Source organism: Heptranchias perlo, chromosome 22 (genome assembly GCF_035084215.1).
Source record: "Heptranchias perlo isolate sHepPer1 chromosome 22, sHepPer1.hap1, whole genome shotgun sequence".
NCBI lineage: Eukaryota > Metazoa > Chordata > Chondrichthyes > Hexanchiformes > Hexanchidae > Heptranchias > Heptranchias perlo.
The window spans coordinates 44,371,289-44,392,413 of NC_090346.1; the positions used below are offsets into that span (position 1 = coordinate 44,371,289).

The 21,125-nt window shown below is 40.9% G+C and overlaps 2 protein-coding genes across 2 annotated transcripts in view; one reads left to right on the top strand and one right to left on the bottom strand.

Moving 5' to 3' along the window:
- The window catches only part of LOC137340723 (protein FAM83G-like), a 37,759-nt gene extending 29,232 nt beyond the window's left edge, over positions 1–8,527 (top strand). Inside the window, exon 5 of the mRNA XM_068003433.1 lies at positions 7,535–8,527. Within this exon, the coding sequence (XP_067859534.1) occupies positions 7,535–7,993 (459 nt within the window). The 3' untranslated portion in view covers positions 7,994–8,527. The remainder of the gene's footprint in view (positions 1–7,534) is intronic.
- slc5a10 (solute carrier family 5 member 10) overlaps positions 1–21,125 on the bottom strand; it is a 92,968-nt gene that overhangs the window by 52,285 nt on the left and 19,558 nt on the right. Inside the window, exons 7-9 of the mRNA XM_068003434.1 lie at positions 9,671–9,751; positions 8,120–8,325; positions 4,840–4,975 (exon numbers count right to left, since the gene is read on the bottom strand). Coding sequence (XP_067859535.1) covers positions 4,840–4,975; positions 8,120–8,325; positions 9,671–9,751 — 423 coding nt within the window. The remainder of the gene's footprint in view (positions 1–4,839; positions 4,976–8,119; positions 8,326–9,670; positions 9,752–21,125) is intronic.

Sequence of the window (21,125 nt, forward strand, 5' to 3'; positions counted from 1 at the left end):
AAAATTATCCCCATGATATCTGGAATCCTGTATGTGGAGGGGGGGGGGGTCATAGAGTGCATTAACCCTCAGAGAAACTGGCTAATTGGGGTGGAATCCGAACATGTCACAGGCCCATGGTTGCAAAGGCAAAAATAAGCACTAAAATCTCTTTAATGTGCTTAAGTAATGCACGAAAGAAAGACTCCCATTTATATAGTGCCTTTCATGACCTCAGGATGTCCCAAAGCGCTTTACAGCCAATTAAAGTACTTTTTTGAAATGCAGTCACTGTTGTAATGTAGGAAATGCGGCAGCCAATTTACGCACAGCAAGATCCCACAAACAGCAATGTGATAATGACAAGATAATCTGCTTTCTTTTAAAAAAATGTATAGATCTAATAAATATAGATGAATGAAAAAATTCCTCCCACTCAAAAAAAAATGATTTTCTTCGGAGCAACTGGGTGATGTGCAGTGATGGACAATCTGGCCTTGGTTTGGAAACTTCAAACTTGGAACAGAGCCTGATGTGCAAGTTAGCTATCAGAATGATCTCATGTCTTGTTTAATAGAGGAATCTATTGTTTCAGCACCCATTTCCTTATCTTCACATTCCTGTAATACTGATCTATGATCGGAACTGCCTCTTCGATTAGTCAGCGCATATTGCTCTATCCTTATCTCGCTGGAATTAAATGTTTGAATTAAGCCAAAAAAATAATCAAACCAGGCCAATTGAAGTACGCCTAATTTGGATTGCTTCCAGACTGTATGCTTTTGGTAGCAGTAAAGACTCCAGTAATAAGACCAGTCATTTAAAAAAAATCCTATGTACATTTTTCTGTGCTGTACATCAGTGCACATGACATTTGCCAGATGTTTTTCATCTTGTGTTGTGTGCCTGCACATACTTCGTTGTTCATTTGGAAATTTTTAAATAGTTACATCTCAGCAAGTTGAGGGAAAAAAACCTAAAAATTACCAGGAATAACTTGAGCGAGTGCCCTTTCGGCTGAAAATGAGAGGTCTCAGAGGCGACCCCATCAAGGTATGCGAGATACTTAATGAGTTTAAAAAAAAGTAACCCTGACGCAATATTTTGATCCGCCAGGACAGCATTACAAGGCGGCACTAGTTCAGGGTTGAGAAGAGAAAATTTAGGACAAGTGTGAGGAGGTACTTCTTTACAGAGAAGGCGATTACCAGGTGAAACATTTGGCCAGGATGAGTGGTTGAGTTTAAGACACTGGGCTCTGTTATGAAATGGGTAGAATGGGAAGTAGGGTTGATATTCCGGAAGGACAGGATGAAAATGGGTTTTCTTCCTCCCAATGCTGTCATGTAATCATACCTATATTATACTTGAATTTTTTTTTTGTCTAAACACTGACCAACACTAAACCAAATAAAATATAATTCCAGCTTCTTCGATCCTCTCTTCTTTTGATTAAAATACCCTTTGTTGAACGTTTTTTCATGTAGGAACATCAATAACAATAAAACAACAGATAGACTAGTGAAACCAAGTGAATGGTGTGAAATCAATTTTTTAAAACCTGTATTGAGTAATTTTTATTAAAACGGTGAGGTAAAGAAAAGTCAGCTGATAAAGCTAAAACTAAAAGTCAGCTGATAAAGCTAAAACTAAAAGTCAGCTGATAAAGCTAAAACTAATGAGAGGAACCATCACTCCGATGAGTAATATGAAGTGTCAGCTCGGCTCAGTTGGTAGCACTCTTGCCTTTAAGTCAGAAGATTATAGATTCATGTCCCACTCCAGGCCTTGAGCGCATAATCTAGTTTGACACTTCAATGCAGTACTGAGGGAGTGCTGCATTGTCAGAGGTGTTGCCTTTTGGATAAAACATTAAGCCAAAATTCCACCTGCCTGTTTAGGTGGATGTAAAAGATGCTGTGGTACTATTTGCTAAAGAGCAGGGGAGTTTTCCTAGTATCCAGGCCTATATTCATCTATTAACCAACACAATGAAAAAAACAGATTAACTGGTCATTCATTTTAGTTGCTATTTGTGGGACCTTGCTATGTGCAAAATTGGCTGCTGCATTTGGTTACCTGGCAACAGTCGCCTTGGTGCAGTCAGTAGGCAACTAAAGTTGGTGTTTCACAATTTTTATTTAATGTATGATGTGGAGCTGCCAGTGATGGACTGGGGTGGACAAATGTAAGGAATCTTACAACACCAGGTTATAGTCCAACAGTTTTGACTATAACCTGGTGTTGTAAGATTCCTTACGTTTGTTTAATGTAGGCACATTTCTTTTTAAGAAATCCAGGTGAAGGGCCAAGGCCCATAGTGCAGGACACCAGCGAGCTCAAAGTGTAGAAGGTGAGGTAAATCACCAATTATGCGATGACAAATGTTGGGTTTTAAAAGCTTATGGATTATAGGAGAAAGGGAAGTAAAGTGTGTCATTGTTTTGAGGAAGGAATAAACTAGAGATCCTGTTTGAATCCGGTGGCCACAATACCACTTAATTCTGCTCTCTGTCCCCTCTTTTTCACACTATCCGTAAACACTACAGCAGGTGATAAGTCTTATAATTTACCAAGTTATGCAGCTAGGTGACAAAGTATAAGATGGGCTTGGTGATCCAACATGCCTTTTCTAGTTGCATACTTCCTTTGTTTGTGTATTCACTATAGTTCCTCACTTTTAAGTTGTTCGGTGGAAACAGAAGGTACTTGTTGCTATCTGCCTTAATGACCACAAACCGCCTGATGTCTAACTCAAAACTCAAGCAGCTGGCTCATAGAAAATGAATCCACTTCCAGGGCGGTGCTTAAGAATAAATGAAGGATTTATCTCTGTCAGCCATTGAATGATATTTGTTTAATGGGCTACCTGATCAAATAACACAGAAGTAATAAGGTCACTGTATAAATATCAGATCCACTAGATGCCCAACAGGTTAATATTACGACTTCAATTGGAAAATGCAGATCTGTATCAATGCAGCCCTGCCTAAATACTGGTCAGTGATGTTAGTGCAAAATGTCCTTGTCCTTTTAAAGGGGGGTGAATTCACTGTACCTTTACCTTGGGCACATCTGTAACCAGGAAATCTTGTTCAATCATTTATTGGTGGTAAACAAAAAAAAGTAATTCTACAATTCTTTTACCTAACATAAGCTTTATTTATGGAATTGAGAATGCCACACTTTTAATTGGGCACGTCTGCAAAATACTTAAGATGACCCGTTAGTGGTTATTCTGATTTTAGGAAGAGCAAGGAAAAACAGGGTGCTAATTCCTCCCTACCTTAGTTATTCTTTTCATAAGTGTCGATTCTCCAAATCTAAGACAACATACTTTCCAAAAAAAACATGACAACAGCAAGCTCCCAACGACAGCCGTATAATCACCACCGAGGAAGCCAGAGGAAGTCTGCCCTACTCTTTAGCCCACGGTGTCTTTTAGCAAGTTAAGGAGTTGAAAATATTAATCAGATTTTTGAGCATTGGCATCCATGGCTTGCAGAATTATTTTAAAGACAGACCCAAACTAATGTAGTGTTAATTGTTTTCACCCTGATTTTCCATTTAGAGATCCTTACCCATATTGCAAAACAAACATTCACACTAACTATTGTGTTAATATGGAAAGAAAACCTTACAGAATAAAGCAATTAATTAATAGCTCACCTACTTATTAACAACTCGCATTTATATAGCGCCTTTAACATAATAAAATGACCCAAGGCGCATCACAGGAGTGGTATTTGACAAAATGTGACACTGCTTTATAACTTATATGACACTTACGAAATGTTCCAGTTAACTAGGGCAAGATATCAATAAATACATTACTAACAACTGTAAAAATGGTATAAAGGTGGCATTTATGACTCTTCCATAGAGTGACTAAGATTGAAAACCTTGCAGGCTGACCCCATTGGTGTATGACTGACACCACCAGATTCATAGGTTACAACAATCTGTGTACATCTTACGAACATATGAACAACGACAGACAGGAAATCGACCTCTGGTCCACCCAGCTTGTCCCACACAACTGTGATGCCTTGTGCATCACAACATATACACTCCCCACTCCACCCCACCCAGAAAGCCATGTGATATCCTAGGAGAGGCGAAAAAACATAAAAACAGGGAAAACAAATCTGGAACATTCCTCTCTCAGGTGATCAAAACTAGTCCAGGAGGTCACTCTGGCCATGAATAATGTCATGCATTACCTACCTTTTGTACGAGGTGATCTCCGCCCCAGTCGGTAACAGGTCCAGCTCTCGCTTGAAGGAATTCAGTGAATTGGTGTCCACCGCATGAGCCAATAGCCTGTTCCAGATGTCCACTATTCTCTGGGACAAGAACCACCTCCTGACATCTAACCTCGATCTGACCTTGTATAACCTGTAATTGTGACCCCTGGTCCTCCCTAACCTATTTGGTTGAAACAAGCTGTCTACACAAACACAATCTATTCTCTTCTTCATCTTATAAACCTCGATCAAATCACCCCAAAGTCTACGCTTCTCTAAAGTGTCGAGTCCCAGCTCTTTGAGCCTTTGATAACTAAGATGGGTCAAACTGGGAATTAATCTAGTGGCCCTCCTCTGCACCCTTTCTTACATTTAATGCAACTGTTTAGGCAGTAATATATAAAGTTCAATGGTTTTGTGGTTTTTAAAAATCATGCTTTAGGCAAGTTTTAAAATATGATTAAGTTTGCTGTTCAATAAAGCGTGACTTGAGATGAAATGTATTTTCCATCCATACCCAAATGCAAAAAGTATGAAGCCATAAATATATCTTCTTAAGGAAAAGGTTCAAGCAAGCTAGTCTCACAAACAATGAAAGGTAGAACTCTATTACCTGGATAGAGAGCACGGCTGATCATTCCAGGCATTATAATGAAAATCATGGGCAGCATTTTGAGGTAACTCGCCAGTATAGAGCCACCCTTCGCGTGGCTAAGATTCTTCGCAGATAGAGACCGTTGCACAATAACCTGAGAAATCAGAAGTATTTTCCATAGATTTATTTACAGCTAGGAACATAGGAAGGAGTATAGGAACAGGAGTAGGCCATTCAGCCCCTCGATCTTGTTCCACCATTCAATTAGATCATGGCTGATCTGTATCTTAACTCCATTTACCCACCTTGCTTCCAGCTTTTTGGGGGGAACGAATTCCAGATTTCCACTATCCTTTGTGTGACGAAGTGCTTCCTGACATCACCCCTGAACGGCTTAGCTCTAATTTTAAGACTATGTCCCCTTGTTCTGGACACTTTCACCAGAGGAAATAGTTTCCCTCTATCTGCCTGATAAAAATGCTTTAATCATCTTGAACACCTCAATTAGATCACTCCTTAATCTTCTATACTCAACGGAATACAAGCCTAGACTATGCAACCTGTCCCCAAACTAACCCTTTTAGCCCAGGTATCATTCTGGTGAACCTGCGATGCACCCCCTCCAAGCTGACGGTGAAACAATAGTACATGCTCTGCACCATCTAACAACTGGTCTACTTTTATTTTGGTGCTCAAAATTATGAGGGTTTTTGATAGAGTAGATAGGGAGAAACTGTTTCCAGTGGCAGGAGGGTCGGTAACCAGAGGACACAGATTTAAGGTCATTGGCAAAAAAAGCCAGGGTGGAGATGAGAATTTTTTTTACTCAGCGAGCTGTCATGATCGGGAATGCACTGCCTGAAAGGGTGGTGGAAGCAGATTCAATAGTAACTTTCAAAAGGGAATTGGATATATAATTGAAAAGGAAAAGTTTGCAGAGCTACGGGAAAAGAGCAGAGGAATGGGACTAATTGGTAGCTCTTTCAGAGACCTGGCACAGGCACGATGGGCTGAATGGCCTCCTTCTGTGCTGCATTATTCTATGACACCTAAGAACAAATATTTTTCCATGAAGGGACTTCCCATTAAGGGAAACTATTTTTAAATACTTTGCTCCGCCTGTGATATAAAGTGATTTTCCCCCTTTTATCCTGTGGGCTATAAAAAATGTTCTGGCCTGTTTAATTATGAAGTCAATGACACGAAGCTTATTAATTCTCGAATCTACTCATGGTTCTTCGTTTCAACATTGATGGAACTTGTTGTAACATTCCTTATGACCACTAGCAGATCCATAAATTAATTTATCTCCTTTAGAAAAGGAGAATGGTTTTCTACGCCATTAAAAATCCTCGTTGGCTGCAACATGATTGGGCCCCAATTACATGTGATGAGTCGTTAAGACACCTTATCTGTCTTTGATGATGAATGTATTATTAACATTTTATTTAACATCCTGAATTTTATTAGAAATCTTAACTTGCTGCACAGTTCTTATTTGACTGCTCCACAGAAGTTGTGGTTCTCTCATTATCCATTCAACTCATCTCTTCAATAAAAAACATTCATATGAAGAGAGGGCGGCAACATCATTTGGGCAATAACATTTTAATAACTGTTGGTGGCCATATTTGGAAAAACAACGTGGTTACATTGAGAATTCACTCTCGACAGCTTATTAAATCAAATAACCATTGCCTTCCTTATTAACAAAGCATAGTTGCAGCCCCAAAAGGCTGTGGATGCTGGAGGACAATTGGAGCTTTCAAGACTGAGATTGATAGATTTTTGTTAGGTAAGCGCACCAAGGGATATGGAGCAAAGGCGGGAAAATGGAGTTGAGGTGCAGATCAGCCATGATGAGTTAATTGAATAGCAGAGCAAGCCCGAGGGGCTGAATGGCCTACTCCTGTGCCTTATATTAGTATGAGTAATAACTGTCTAGAACTGCACAAAAGTATACTCAGGTTTGAACAAAAGGTACTATGAATAGATAGAAGGAAATAAAACACAATAAGAACTACTAAGATTTATATAGTGTCTTCATTGTAGAAAATGTCTCAAGGGATGGGGAGAGAAAATAGATAAAGAAATGGACACTGAGCTATAGTGGGAGACTGAGGAAAGGTGACCAAAAGATTGGTAGAAAAATGGGTTTTGAGAAGGCTTTTAAAAGGTGAGCATGGAGTTACTGAGAGTAGGGTCGAGGTGGTAGAAGGGTGTGCCATCAATGGTGGGGCAAAGGGAGGGGAGATGGACAAAAGAGCAAAGTTGGAAGCCCGAAGGGTACGGGAGGGGACGTAATGCCTTTTTATATTTATAGTTATAAAACAAAACTTATGAACACAAAACATCAGTCCTAGAATAGGCTGGTGAAATAATTTTATTTAATGAGTTGTCTTTTTCAGAAGAGATGATGATGTGGCATGTTTCGGTTGACTGAAATAAAAGTTGAAATAAAATGCAGAAAGTCTATACATATGATTTAACACTGGAAAATGGCTACTCCCTAATGTTGTAATATCTACCAGGTTTGTTTGTAGAATAGGCGTACTTGAGAAAATAAGCTCAAGTACACAGACATCAAACCACCACATTTCACATTAGTACAGCAGCACATTCAAAACAAATATCAAGCCAGATAGAAAGTAATCCCAGAGACTTTACCTTCCAAAGCTTCCGACTAATCTATTCAAATGCTTCTTTGTTACAGAAAAACAGACCATTTTTTGCCTCAAAGCCACCGGTTCCCATACTTAAGTCAACTATAGACACTCGGAGTTTTCGTCCCCTCCACAGTGTTTCAAGGAGCCCTGATTTGAACAAAAGTAGAAGTAGAGTGATGTCCAAACCCATGGGCCTCCTGTGCTCAAGATTGTCACACAAAAATTACCGAAAGGGCATGCTGTCCTCTTCGGTGCCAAAATTCTACCAACAGAAGAAACTTGACAGCGTAGATTCGGCAACAGGGCTGGGCACGGCAGAGTCCAAACCTTACAACAACTGTGCCCCTCAAAGAGGACTCTCCTCATCTCCAAACACGTCTTTAAATAGGACAACTACTCCTTTGGGACTCTCCATCTCCAAACTAGAAATATACAAGAACTTAAAGATGAAATTGCCAACTAACAGGAGTTGCGCAAAACTCAAAAGTGACGATCAAGCGCAGTGAACTGAGCGATCAATCGGCAGACAATTAAGCTGTGGGGTTCAGGATGATCCCAGTATTTAAAATAATGCTGCTTCCGGCACTATGTAAAAAGGGAAAATGAATGAGGTGTATTTATGTTTACATTACCTGATCTGTGCACCAATACCACGTCGCCAGTATGGTTAATCCAAAAGTCATGCCGGTCCATGGAAGATCTCCTGTCACCGGATCTCTGAAGAGATGCATGGCATCAGCCCTGGGGAGATGGCACGTTGTATTGGGAATAATCTTGGTTGGAACCGCCTTTAGGTATACACTTTCCAGGTTGTGGTACCCTCCGATCTTATTAAAAGCTACAGGAGTAATGTAAATAAGTGGGGTTTTTTGTAAATAAATTTTAAAATGTTACAGTACAGCTGCTAAAATAATTTTTTTTTTTTGCCTATTTTATCTATAGAACCTGTGGATTTATTTCAGGGTTTTGTGCAGTAGCCAGTTGTGCTCTGTATCTTGTATTTGGTGATGCTTATGTGCAATAAATCCCTTCTTTCAAAATGACGTGAATGAGCTGAATGTATGATCTATCTTCAAAACACCGGTCTCCAAATTTTTATCTACAAAAAAATTGGCTCAAAATTCTTCACTTTTTTTCTCTAATTCTTGTCTGTATAACTCTTGATCTACTGAAGAACTTCTATATTGTTTAAAAATAAGTTTGAGAAAAATGTTTTCATACTTAGCCTTCTCTCCCATCTTCTTTAGGAACCTAGGAGCAGGAGGAGGTCATTCAGCCTCTCAAGCATGCTCTGCCATTCAATTAGATCATGGCTGATCTGTACCTCAGCTCCATTTACCTGCCTTGGTTCCATATCCCTTAATACCCTTGCCTAACAAAAAGTCTTGAAAGCTCTAATTGACCCAGCATCCACAGCCTTTTGGGGGAGAGAATTCCAGATTTCTACTACCTGTGGTGAAAGAGTGCTTCCTGATTTCCCTCCTTTGGCCACTTATTTTCTGTCAGTTTGGGTGTCAGATGTGTTGGGAGTACAGCCATTGGCAATTCATTCATTGGCCAACAGTCGGCACATTTCAATGGGGATGGTCCCGACCGCTTTTCTTGCTGAGCTACTGTGAAGCAGTCAACCCAGTATCTAATCTGGGAACCAGTGAAACTGGGTCGAACTCAAATCACAACAAATACAGGGATTCCAACTCTCAAACCTCTTGCAGGGCTAAAATAAACTACCACCTCTCCACTCACTGCCACCGCCCCCCCGCCAACCCATTTCCAATGAAAATCTCCCCCCATGTGTCACGAAAATAGGGTTGCCAACCTCCAGGATTGTCCTGGATTCTCCATGATGTGGAGATGCCGGTGATGGACTGGGGTGGACAAATGTAAGGAATCTTACAACACCAGGTTATAGTCTAACAGTTTTATTTGAAAATCACAAGCTTTCGGAGGAATTAAAGGTTAATCTCCAGGACACTGCTGCGAGCAAACCCATTAGAAAAATAACAGGGGCATAAAAAATTGATCACTTTCGTTTATCATATTTATAAAAATATTCAAGATGGGGGAAAAAAGATTGTTTGACTGGGTGGAGGGTTGGAGGTGGGAGGTCATGTGATGAAACTTTCAGAAATATGTACAACCAGATTTGGGAACTCTGCAAGGAAGCAATGCTCCAGCTATACCTGCAATGGTCAGTATCACAGTTCCGATAATCATGACAACTGTCTGAAGCGTGTCTGTGTAAATAACTGCAGCCAAACCACCTGAAAGCAGATGAGAAAAGAATTAAAATAAGGTATTCCAGTCATTCGCTTTATCACCCACATCATGAGAACATGTACTTCCTCTTTAACAAGTAGATCGGGTGTTCCAGCCAAAGTGCTTGGAGCTTTTTTCACATCGCACGCCAAAGAGTTCTAAGGTAAATACTTAGACGAGGGATCATGAAGTTAACACGTGAATTTTTGATTTAGAAATACGACCTATACAAAGTGGGAGGGAGGGGGGGAAGAAAGCAGCAGTAGTAATATTAACATGTCCTCAAGTGTAAAATTAAAACAAAATGCACAGCAAGCACATCAGTAGCTGCAGGAGGAAAATATGATGTTTTAGGTCTGACGAAAAATTAACCTTTTCTTCCCCTTTGATATTGATAACGCAAGTAGTAAACTACAACACATACAATGGTAATGACTGTTTAAAAGAGAGACCATCTTCTGGCTCCTACTGGTCAAACCTTGCAATGACAGCCTCCTACTGTAATACACAAGCTTCTGTGCAACCCAAACATACATTAGTTAAATGCCAGAAGAGCAGAGCACTGAAATACCAACCTGTTCAAAGGATACATTTCCCTTTGAAGTTAAAGGCAGTTTCTTTGAAGATTATCTTAGAATCGTACAGCACTGAAGGGGGCCATTCGGCCCATCGTGCCTGTGCTGGCTCTTTGAAAGAGCTACCAATTAGCCCTGTTCCCCAGCTCTTTCCCCGTAGCCCTGCAAATTTTTCCTTTTTAAGTATATATCCAATATCTTTGGCAAACTGAATAAATATTTCCTGAATAGAATCACAGGAAGGTTACAGCATGGAAGGAGCCCATTCGGCCCATCGAGTCCGTGACAGGTCTATGCAAGAGCATTCCAGCTAGTCCCACTCCCCTGCCCTATCCCTGCAAATTTTTTACTTTCAAGTACTTATCCAGTTCCCTTTTGAAGAACATGATTGAATCTGCCTCCACCACCCCCTCCCCCTCAGGCAGTGCACTCCAGATCCTAACCACTCGCTGTGCAAAAAAGTTTTTCCTCATGTCATCTTTGGTTCTTTTGCCAATCACCTTAAATTTATACCCACTGGTTCTTGATCCTTCCCCCAATGAGAACAGTTTCTCTCTGTCTAGACCCTTCATGATTTTGAATAGCTCTATCAAATCTCCTCGCAACCTTCTCTCTTCCATTGAGAACAACCCCAGCTTCTCCAGTCTATCCACATAACTAAAGTCCCTCGTCCCTGGAATCATTCTAGTAAATCTCTTCTGCACCCTCTCTAAGGCCTTCACATCTTTCCTAAAGTGCAGTGCCCAGAATTGGACACAATACTCCAGTTGCGGCTGAACCAGTGTTTTATAAAGGTTCATCATGACTTCCTTACTTTTGTACTCTATGCCTCTATTTATAAAGCCCAGGATCCTGTATGCTTTTTTAACCGCTTTCTCAACCTGCCCTGCCACCTTCAACGATTTGTGCACATATACCCTCAGATCTCTGTGTTCCTGTATCCTTTAGAAATATGCCCTCTAGTTTATATTGCCTCTCCTTGTTCTTCCTATCGAAATGTATCACTTCGTATTTTTCTGCGTTAAATTTCATCTGCCACGTGTCCGCCCATGCCACCAGCCTGTCTATATCCTCTTGACGTCTATCACTATCCTCCTCACTGTTCACTACCCTTCTAAGTTTCGTGTCATCTGCAAATTTTGAAATTGTGCCCTGTACACCCAAGTCCACGTCATTAATATATATCAAGAAAAGCAGTTGTCCCCTGGGAACACCACTGTACACTTCCCTCCAGTCCGAAAAACAACCGTTCACCACGATTTTCTGTTTCCTGGCTCTTAGCCAATTCTGTATCCATGTTGCTACAGCCCCCTTTATTCCATGGGCCGCAATCTTGGTGACAAGCCTATCGTGCGGTACTTTATCAAACGCCTTTTGAAAGTCCATATACACATCATCAACTGCATTGCCCTCATCTACCATCTCTGCTACCTCATCAAAAAACTTTACCAGGTCAGTTAAACATGATTTGCCATTAACAAATCTCTGCTGGCTTTCCATAATCAATCCACATTCATCCAAGTGACTGTTAATTCTGTCGTTATTGTTTCTAAAGGTTTCCCCACTACCGAGGTTAAACTGACTGGCCTGTAGTTGCTGGGTTTATCCTTACACCCTTTTTTGAACAAGGGTGTAACATTTGCAATTCTCCAGCCCTCTGGCACCACCCCCGTATCTAAGGATGTTTGGAAGATTATGGCCAGTACCTCCGCAATTTCCATCCTTACTTCCCTCAGCAACCTAGGATGCATCTCATCCGGACCAGGTGACTTATCTACTTTAAGTACAGTTAGCCTTTCTAGAACCTCTTTTTTTTAAATCAATTTTTAGTCCATCCAGTATCTCAACCATAACTTCCTTTACTGAGACTCTGGCAGTATCTTCTTCCTTGGTAAAGACAAATGCAAAGTACTCATTTAATACCTCGGCCATGCCCTCTGCCTCCTTGAGTAGATCTCCTTTATGGTCCCTAATCAGCCCCATCCCTCCTCTTACTACCCGTTTACTATTTATATGCCTGTAGAAGACTTTTGGATTCCCTTTTATGTTGGCCGCCAGTCTATTCTTATACTCTCTCTTTGCCCCTCTTATTTCCTTTTTCACTTCCCCTCTGAACTTTCTAAATTCTGCCTGGTTCTCACTTGGGTTATCAACCTGACATCTGTCATACGTCCCTTTCTTCTGCTTCATCTTACTCTCTATCTCTTTTGTCATCCATGGAGCTCTGGCTTTGGTTGCCCTACCTTTCTTGTGGGAATGTACCTAGACTCCCGAACTATCTCCTCTTTAAAGGCCGCCCATTGTTCAATTACAGTTTTGCCTGCCAATCTTTGATTCCAATTTACCTGGGCCAGATCTGTTTTCATCCCACTGAAATTGGCCCTCCTCCAATTGAGTATTTTTACTTAAGAGTGGTCTGTGTCCTTTTCCATAGCTATTCTAAACCTTATGATACTATGATCGCTGCTCCCCCACTGACACTTGCTCCACTTGGCCCGCCTCATTCTCTAGAACCAAATCCAGCAATGCCTCCTTCCTCGTTGGGCCAGAAACGTACTGGTCAAGAAAGTTATCCTGAAGACATTTAAAAAATTCCTCCCCCTCTTTTTCCCTTATATTATTATCCCAGTCTATATTAAAGATAGTTGAAGCCCCCAGTTATCACTACTCTCTAGCTTTTGCACCTCTCTGTAATTTCCCTGCAAATTTGTTCCTCTATATCCTTCCCACTAGTTGGGGGCCTATAGAATACACCCAGTAGTGTAATGGCACCTCTATTGTTTCTTAACTCTAACCAAATAGATTCTGTCCTTGACCCCTCCAGGACATCCTCTCTCTTCAGCACTGCAATATTCTCCTTAAACAATACTGCCACCAACCCCACTCCTCCTTTCTTTCCTTCCCTATCTTTCCTGAACACTTCACAAATAGCAACAGAGAGGGAGCAGTAAACTGATTTTAGTGTTGGCTGAATGAAAACGTGCATTTTAAAAAGAGAAAATCAGAACAGGAACTTGTTTCTGCATGTTTGTATGAAATGTTATCAGGTTAGATAAGGATACAGGTTAGCAGACAAAAATCAGCACAGATTGGGCCCCTTTCTCCCCTCGGTCCATTCCTATACGAGTCTGGCTGTTAATAGATCAGAACAGGCTCCTCTTAGTCTTTCTTAGTGCTAATTGCAATGATTCCAGCCTTTGTATTTTGTCGGTGGGAAACATCAAACCCATGTAACTACTTGTTCCACATGTCACAGTGCTATTCTTGAGGTGTAATTTCTAGGGGGTTATGTCAAATTATTCTAAGCTGTTGGCTAGTTTTCAAGGGTGGAGTCTACGCAAGACAGCTATTTTTCTTGCACTGCTACCAAACAGGACAGATCCTGAAGTGAGCTGAAGTCTTTCTATTCAGAACGACACAGCCAATTACATGAAGGCATTTCTAATCCTTTTATTTAATTAGAACGGACAACACAGACAGACATATTGCCAGGTGTCTCCAATGCAATCGAGAATTGCACACCCTGACTGGAATGGTTTGTGTAGCAGATTACATCATCTGGTTTGTCTGGCCCTAACTTAAACCTAAAGGAGTTGAATGGTTTCGGTTTCTCTGTTCTGGGTAGTTTTTTGTTTTTTTTTCTTTTTCTACATAGGAACAGGAGTAGGCCATTCAGCCCCTCGAGCCCGCTCTGTCGTTCAATTAGGTCATGGCTGATCTGTACCTCAACTCCATTTTCCCACCTTTGCTCCATATCCCTTGATACCCTTACCTAACCAAAATATATCTATCTCAGTCTTGAAAGTTCCAATTATCCTAGCAGCCAAAGCCTTTTGAGGGAGCGAGGTCCAGATTTCAATCATTTAATGTTCCTCATACCTGTGATGGTAGAGAATTTTTAAAAATTTAAAAGGGTTAATCCTCCTCTGAAATGTCAGCCTAGATTTTTGTGCTCAAGCCTCTAGAGTAGGACTTGAACCCACAACCTTCTGACTCATAAGTGAGAGTGCCACTGCTTAGCCACAGCTATGTAGAGGTAACAAAAGTAGTTGGTGAGGGTTTGCATTAATCACCGCTGCATTGTCTGGAATAAAAAGTCAGACTGTAGACCTTAATATAATATCATGATGGAACAATGATGTGCAACTTAGCCCGATTCTTGATTACAATGGTCAGATTGCTTATACATTTTGGCATTGAGATGATCTTACGTTTTGGTGGATTTACAATATATACATTTGGCCTTTTTTTAATATAAAAAGAAAAATTGCCTTCTCCTTTTCCTCTATTCAGATTTTCCCAGACCACACACCAACCCAACTGAGGCAACAGACTCACAGCTCATTCCCAGCTCTCTGCTTATGCTGGTCTAAATCATTTGCTGTAAGGTGGAGCGACTCTCTCTCTCTGATCCTTCTCTCCCTATTGAGAAACACCCCTCCCAACAGAATTCCACTATCAGAGATTGATTACCACAAACCAAACATATGAGAGATCTGTTTTGTCAAATAACAATAGCGGCTACACACGAAAGTAACCCATTGGTGGTGAAATATTTTGGGATGTCCTGAGGATGTGTTGAGTTGCTACATAAATAAGACCATAAGAGATAGGAGCAGGAGTAGGCCATTTAGCCCCTCGAGCCTGCTCCGCCATTCAATGAGATCATGGCTGATCTGATTTTTACCTCAACTCCACTTTCCCACCTTTTCCCCACATCCTTTGACTCCCTTGCTGATCAAAAATTTGTCTAACTCAGCCTTGAATGTATTCAATGACTCAGCCTCCACAGCTTTTTGGGGTAAAGAATTCCAAAGATTCACGACCCTCTGGGAGAAGAAATTCCTCCTCATTTCCGTCTTAAACGGGCGACCCCTTATTCTGAGACTATGCCCCCTAATTTTAGATTCCCCCATGAGGGGTAACATCCTCTCAGCATCTATCCTATCGAGTCCCCTCAGAATCTTGTATGTTTAAATAAGGTCTCCTCTCATTCTTCTAAACTCCAATGAGTATAGACCCAACCTGTTCAATCTTTCCTCATAGGACAACCCTTCCATACCCAGAAGCAACCTAGTGAACCTTCTCTGAACTGCCTCCAATGCAAGCATGTCCTTCCTTAAATAAGGGCACCAGAACTGTACGCAGTACTCCATGCATAAATGCAAGTTTGTTCTTCCTATTTCCCAAAAATGTTAAGAAAAGCCACAAGTAGGAAGTCACTGTCAAGGTCACTGTGAAAAGCAAAAAGACAATCAGCAAATTTTAAAAGCTTGTTTATAACTTTATTAATGCTTAGTCATTGTCTTGAACTATTATTTCAATTTTAAACTGTTCACTTAGCTGACAACCACCACCACACTCAAAATGATCAAATTTGTTGGCCTCAATCAAACTGGCTGTCACACGATAGTTAACCACCCTTCTTGTATTGAATGTATGAAGACATGCTACACTGTCTTTGTTAGCAGGCTAAATGGTACTTTCCGGTTAATCATCCCTCTGCATCTGACTGGTTCTGAGTTCAAAATGGGAGAGGTTTTACCTGCGAGCTTAGGCTCCCTTCCCATACCTTGCCAACCTGATTGACCACATGTTTCTTTGGCGGATTAAAGTATTTGTGAAAAACCCGGTCACAATGCGGAATTCCTTTCTACTTTCCCCAGAGGGGATTCTTGCTTTAAGCTACAATTAATATGAAATTGAACTAGCAATTCTAAGATTTAATGCGCAAAGTTCCTGCACCTTTTCTGTCTCTTATCAGAGGGAGATGCTGGAGCTCGTTTGAACAGTAAGGGACCAGGTGTCTCAATGGGGTTTTCTTGAATAGAAATGGGCCAGCCATCAAACACTGTTATCTTTATCAGATGGAGACAAATAGCTAGGTCATTAACACATTCAGTCCCACTCCCCTGCTCTTTCCTGCAATTTTTTTCTTTTTCAAGTATATATCCAATTCCCTTTTGAAAGTAACTATTGAATCTGCTTCCACCTCCCTTTCAGGCAGTGCATTCCAGATCATAACAACGAAAGGTGGGACACTTTCAATGTATGAAACTATCCCTTCGGGTCTTTCAATTTTTGCCTTCAAACAGATCACATGCAGTAAAGAACGATCTTGCACTGAATGGCAGCTCCACTGCTATCCACCCAACAGCAAAAGAAACTAGACCAGTCCTTGCTACTTTTACATTGCAAATATCAGTTCCTAATTTGCATGTAGAAATGAAATTGATCTCCATGTACTCACTGCCCAATAAATAAGGTCAGCTGCACAGTGTGGATTCCAAGTCGTTCATGAAATTCTGCACATTTGATTTATCCAAAGATTTTGTTGAATTACTGATTAGAATAGAATATTCTATCATACTTTCCACCCCACCAGACACACACATACACAGTAACTTGATTCTTTAAGTCCGATGGAGAATGGCTAACTCAGTTTTGAAGTGAGGTGCAATTTTTCAATACGTCTTTTGAATTTCCTCACACTAAACAAAAAAGTACAATTATCATCAAACAGGCTAAATTATCACTTAGGTTTCACCTCAAAACACAGGGAAACTCTAATTTTAAATGCATCGGTGGGTCTCCATTGATGTTGCTCATGATAAGTTCGAGATTATGGTACTGCAGCTGTGGAGGGGGAAGAGTGGTCGGAGAACTTGAGGGGGCTGATCTGGGAGTATAATGTACTTGGGAGGGTAAATGAAAATCAGAAGTATGACATACCCTCCATTCTTTAATTGAAGTGAAACTTGCAGAGCCTCCTCTGAAAAGAGAAACAGAGCTGACGCAAGATGTACAAAGATCTGGAGATTTGGATTTTAAAAACAGTGCGTTTTCTTCTCTGATACCAACTACATTTTGTGTGCGTGCTTTATGGTAGATTGACAGTGGGATGATTGGGAAAGAAGCGGAAAGCTTTTGAAGAGAGGGTGGGATTGAGAGTGAACTCCACACGTTGGAGGTTTCTGTTGCGGTGAGGCAGCGAATGCAAAGGAGCAGTTGCTGGAAAGATTTTGGGAAGGGGATGGGAGGACTGTACACGCACAATGTGAAGATGTCAGGTGCCTGCAGAGAGGCCCCAAAGGTGGCTGCATATGGTGACACCACTAATGCAGGACAGAATGGAGATGATTGAGTAATTCGCCCGTCAATCACGCCTGGAGTCCACACTGCTGTAAGTGATTGATTTTACGCACATAATTTGTATGTAACTATCCTCCACTTACTGCATTTTGCTGGAGAAATCACCCTGCTTTTATCGGGAGAAGTTGCTGTAATTTCAGTTATGAGTTCTGGTTGCTGTATTTCGTAGAGACTCTTTAAATAGACTCCGTAGACTGTTTGCTGTCGTGCGCTGTTTAAATATACTCTGTTTGCTGAGTAAACAGACTTTGTTTGCTGTAAAATAGACTGTTTGCTGTGAGTCCTGTCGTAAGTCCTGCCCTGCCTTCAACTCATTGACTGGCACGTGGTGTCAACACTCTGTCCAAAGAAGCAGTGAGGGGCCGAGATCTCATACACGTACAGAGGACAGAAATAATTAGAGGAAGGTCGAGATGAAAAATTGGAGTTGGGAATAGATGGGAAGCTGGGGCCCTGAGAGAAGGGTAGGTATGTGAGGGGGAGGATGGTAGCATGGATAAATGTTTGGAAGAATTTTTACGATGATCTGGGTGAGTAATTGGGTTAGTTTTGTGATTTGATCTATTTTTGTCTCATGCTACGAATTAATCTTGTAGAGGTACTTAATGGGGTGGGTAAGGAAGCAATATAGCCATTGAAAGGACTTAGAAGCAGTTTCTGTCAGAGATGTGCTCAGGGACAGTGAATGGCAAAGTATTTTTTGTTTGGTTCCTGGGAGCTTACAGCAAATCAGAATGCTTTGTGTTGCACAGATAGGTTACTTTCCTACATCCCACTAAGACACACCTCTTAAAAGAAATTTATTTTACAGTGAGTGAGAGGCCTTTAACAATTCTGGACTGACCACACCTAGTTTGTCTTTTAAAAAGTGGTTAAATTAACAACAATCCAGTTTGCTAGGCATCTAATCCCTTTTTGTGACTTATTCATAGGAGGCCAAATGGTTCAAGTTTACTTGGACAAGTAAAGTGAATAGTTCAGATTTTTCCACTCACTGTATGACACACTCAACGTCTGAAAATTCAGTTATGGGAGGAAATTGGGATGATTGGAGGGGTGATGTCAGGAAGCACATCTTCACACAAAGGGTGGTGGAAATCTGGAACTCTCTTCCCTCAAAAAGCTGTTCAGGCTGGGGATCAATTGAAAATTTCAAAACTGAGATTGATAGATTTTTGTAGGCAAGGGTATTAAGGGATATGGAACCAAGACGGGTAAATGGAGTTAAAATACAGATCAGCCATGATCTAATTGAATGGCGGAACAGGCTCGAGGGGCCAAATGGCCTACTCCTGTTCCTATGTTCCTAAATTGAGCTATCAGTTTAGCTGATCATGAAACTGCATCACCAGTATAGAGTAAAATGGTAATTAATATCCTCCCACATTGACACCTTGTGTACCAGTCTGTCAGGAGTTCAATTATCTATGTAAATACTGTAGTAGCCTTGGGTTTCCTTGAAGGCTACAATTCGTGGAAAATTATTCTGTTATCTTAGTGGCCCTACACCCACAATTAAGTAATCTTAGGCTGTGTTTATATTCCAACTAGAGTGTGGGTGTTAAGCAGTTTGGCTTAGATAGATTTTTGTTAGATAAGGGTATTAAGGGATATGGTGCAAAGGCAGGTAAATGGAGTTAAGGTAAAGATCAGTCATGATCTAATTGAATGGCAGAACAGGCTCAAGGGGCTGAATGGCCTACTCCTGTTCCTATGTACTGAATTATAGTGTAAACAGAGTCTGAATCTGGAATCAAGACCTGATCTGACACTGGTACAAAATGGAGCATAGTCCTCTGGAGGAGAGACTGTCACACTGCTTTATTCTGGTGTCAAATTGGGTCTCAAGATTAAGTTTATACCACTCATCGTCTCACTGCAAAGCCAAAACCACACCGTACCGACATTAAACTTGTAGTGTAAATGCACTCATAAAACATTTAATTAAAAATATTCCCCCAACTTAAATGCTAGCCATGGATCAGCAGTAGCACTCTCGCCTCTGGGTCAGAAGGTTATGGGTTCAAGTCCCACTCCAGAGACTTGAGAACAAAAATCTAGGCTGTCAATGCAGTGCAGTGCTGAGGGAGTGCTGCACTGTCGGAGGTGTCGTCTTTTGGGTGAGACATTAAACCTGCTGTCTCAGGTGGACGTAAAAGATCCCATGTAACTAGTTTGAAGAAGAGCAGGGGAGCTCTCCCTGTTGTCCTGGCCAATATTTATCCCTCAACCAACATCACTAAAACAGATTATCTGGTCATTATCATATTGGTGTTTGTGGGACCTTGCTGTGTGCAAATTGGCTGCCGCGTTTACTACATTACAATGGTGACTACACTTCAAAAGCACTTCAATGGTTGTAAAGCGCTTTGGGAAGTCCTGAGGTAGTAAAAGGCACTTTATAAATGCAAGTCTTTCTTTCTTTTCATAAGGAAAACAAGAACGACCAAAGCACCCAGTTAAACATTTTTGTTCAGCATTCAGGAAGAGCATATGGACCACTGTTCAAATTCTGATATTTGGTGAGAAAAACCGAGCAGCCTGTTTGTCAGACTAGTATTTTAAAACTTGTCATTTTCCTCGGTCTATGTATTTAGTTAATTAAATACAAACTGGTTTGTTACTGAGTCCAAACCCACAGGCAATGGAACATATGGGTATTTTTAGTACTTGTACAGTGACACCATGTTTCTCACGTCAGGGTACTTACTACCTGACACCGCGCTGTGGTGTTGGTTGTAATGCAATCTGGTCCCCATGGGCAAACAAAAAACATTAAAGGAGCATATCAAAGCTAGAAACTTTACTTTTAACCAACCAGCCAAATCCAGTCACTGGTACAAATTGAGCTTTTAAAAAAAAAATCCTGCATCAGCAATTGTCTGAACAAGAAAAAAGTCTGTAAAGGGGTTGGAGGTTCTCGGAGTCAGTTGAATGTCTGAGTTCGACAAACTTGTTCTGAAACAGATGAATCAGCCTCAGCAAAATCCCCACAAGATGAGAAGCCAATAAGGATACTAACATCCCAATTTTATAATGACTGTGTAAAGGCAGATGGTTGGAGGTCTTTAGGAAGTCAAATTGACAGAATTGTTTTTATGTACTGAAGAAATGATGGCCAGTATAAAATTTTACAAAAGCAGAGTAGAGAGGTAATTTTCACACTGTTGCTCTACATTTTATTTAAGGGCTAGGCCAAACAGTAGGGAATTTTTGCCATTCATCAAGGTCACTACCCTAACCCTTGTGGTTACAGTTACATTGCTCAGGTGTTACCTTGTACTCAGCATGTCTTCCTCAGGGACATAATAAATCTTGAAAGCACTCAAGGGTGCTGTCAGGTACTTATTAGTATTTTCATTAGGTAATTCTAAGCCTCCATTTTAACAGGTCTCTTTGACATCTGCTAACCACAGAACTGCTGATGTCAGGGGGAAATGTCAAGAGTGAGATCTACCATCCCCAAATAAAAATGAATGAGGCTTGATGGGTCCAGCCTGACACAGGCCTAATTAAAAGGCTTGTTGGGCCTTGTCGGGAAAGAGGGCGGGGATGGGTGGGGAAGAAAATTTCCAAATGGGCAATAATTTTACAGTCTTGCCTGCAGAATGGGAATTGCTAACACAGTGTTATATTACCAGCGCACATTTAT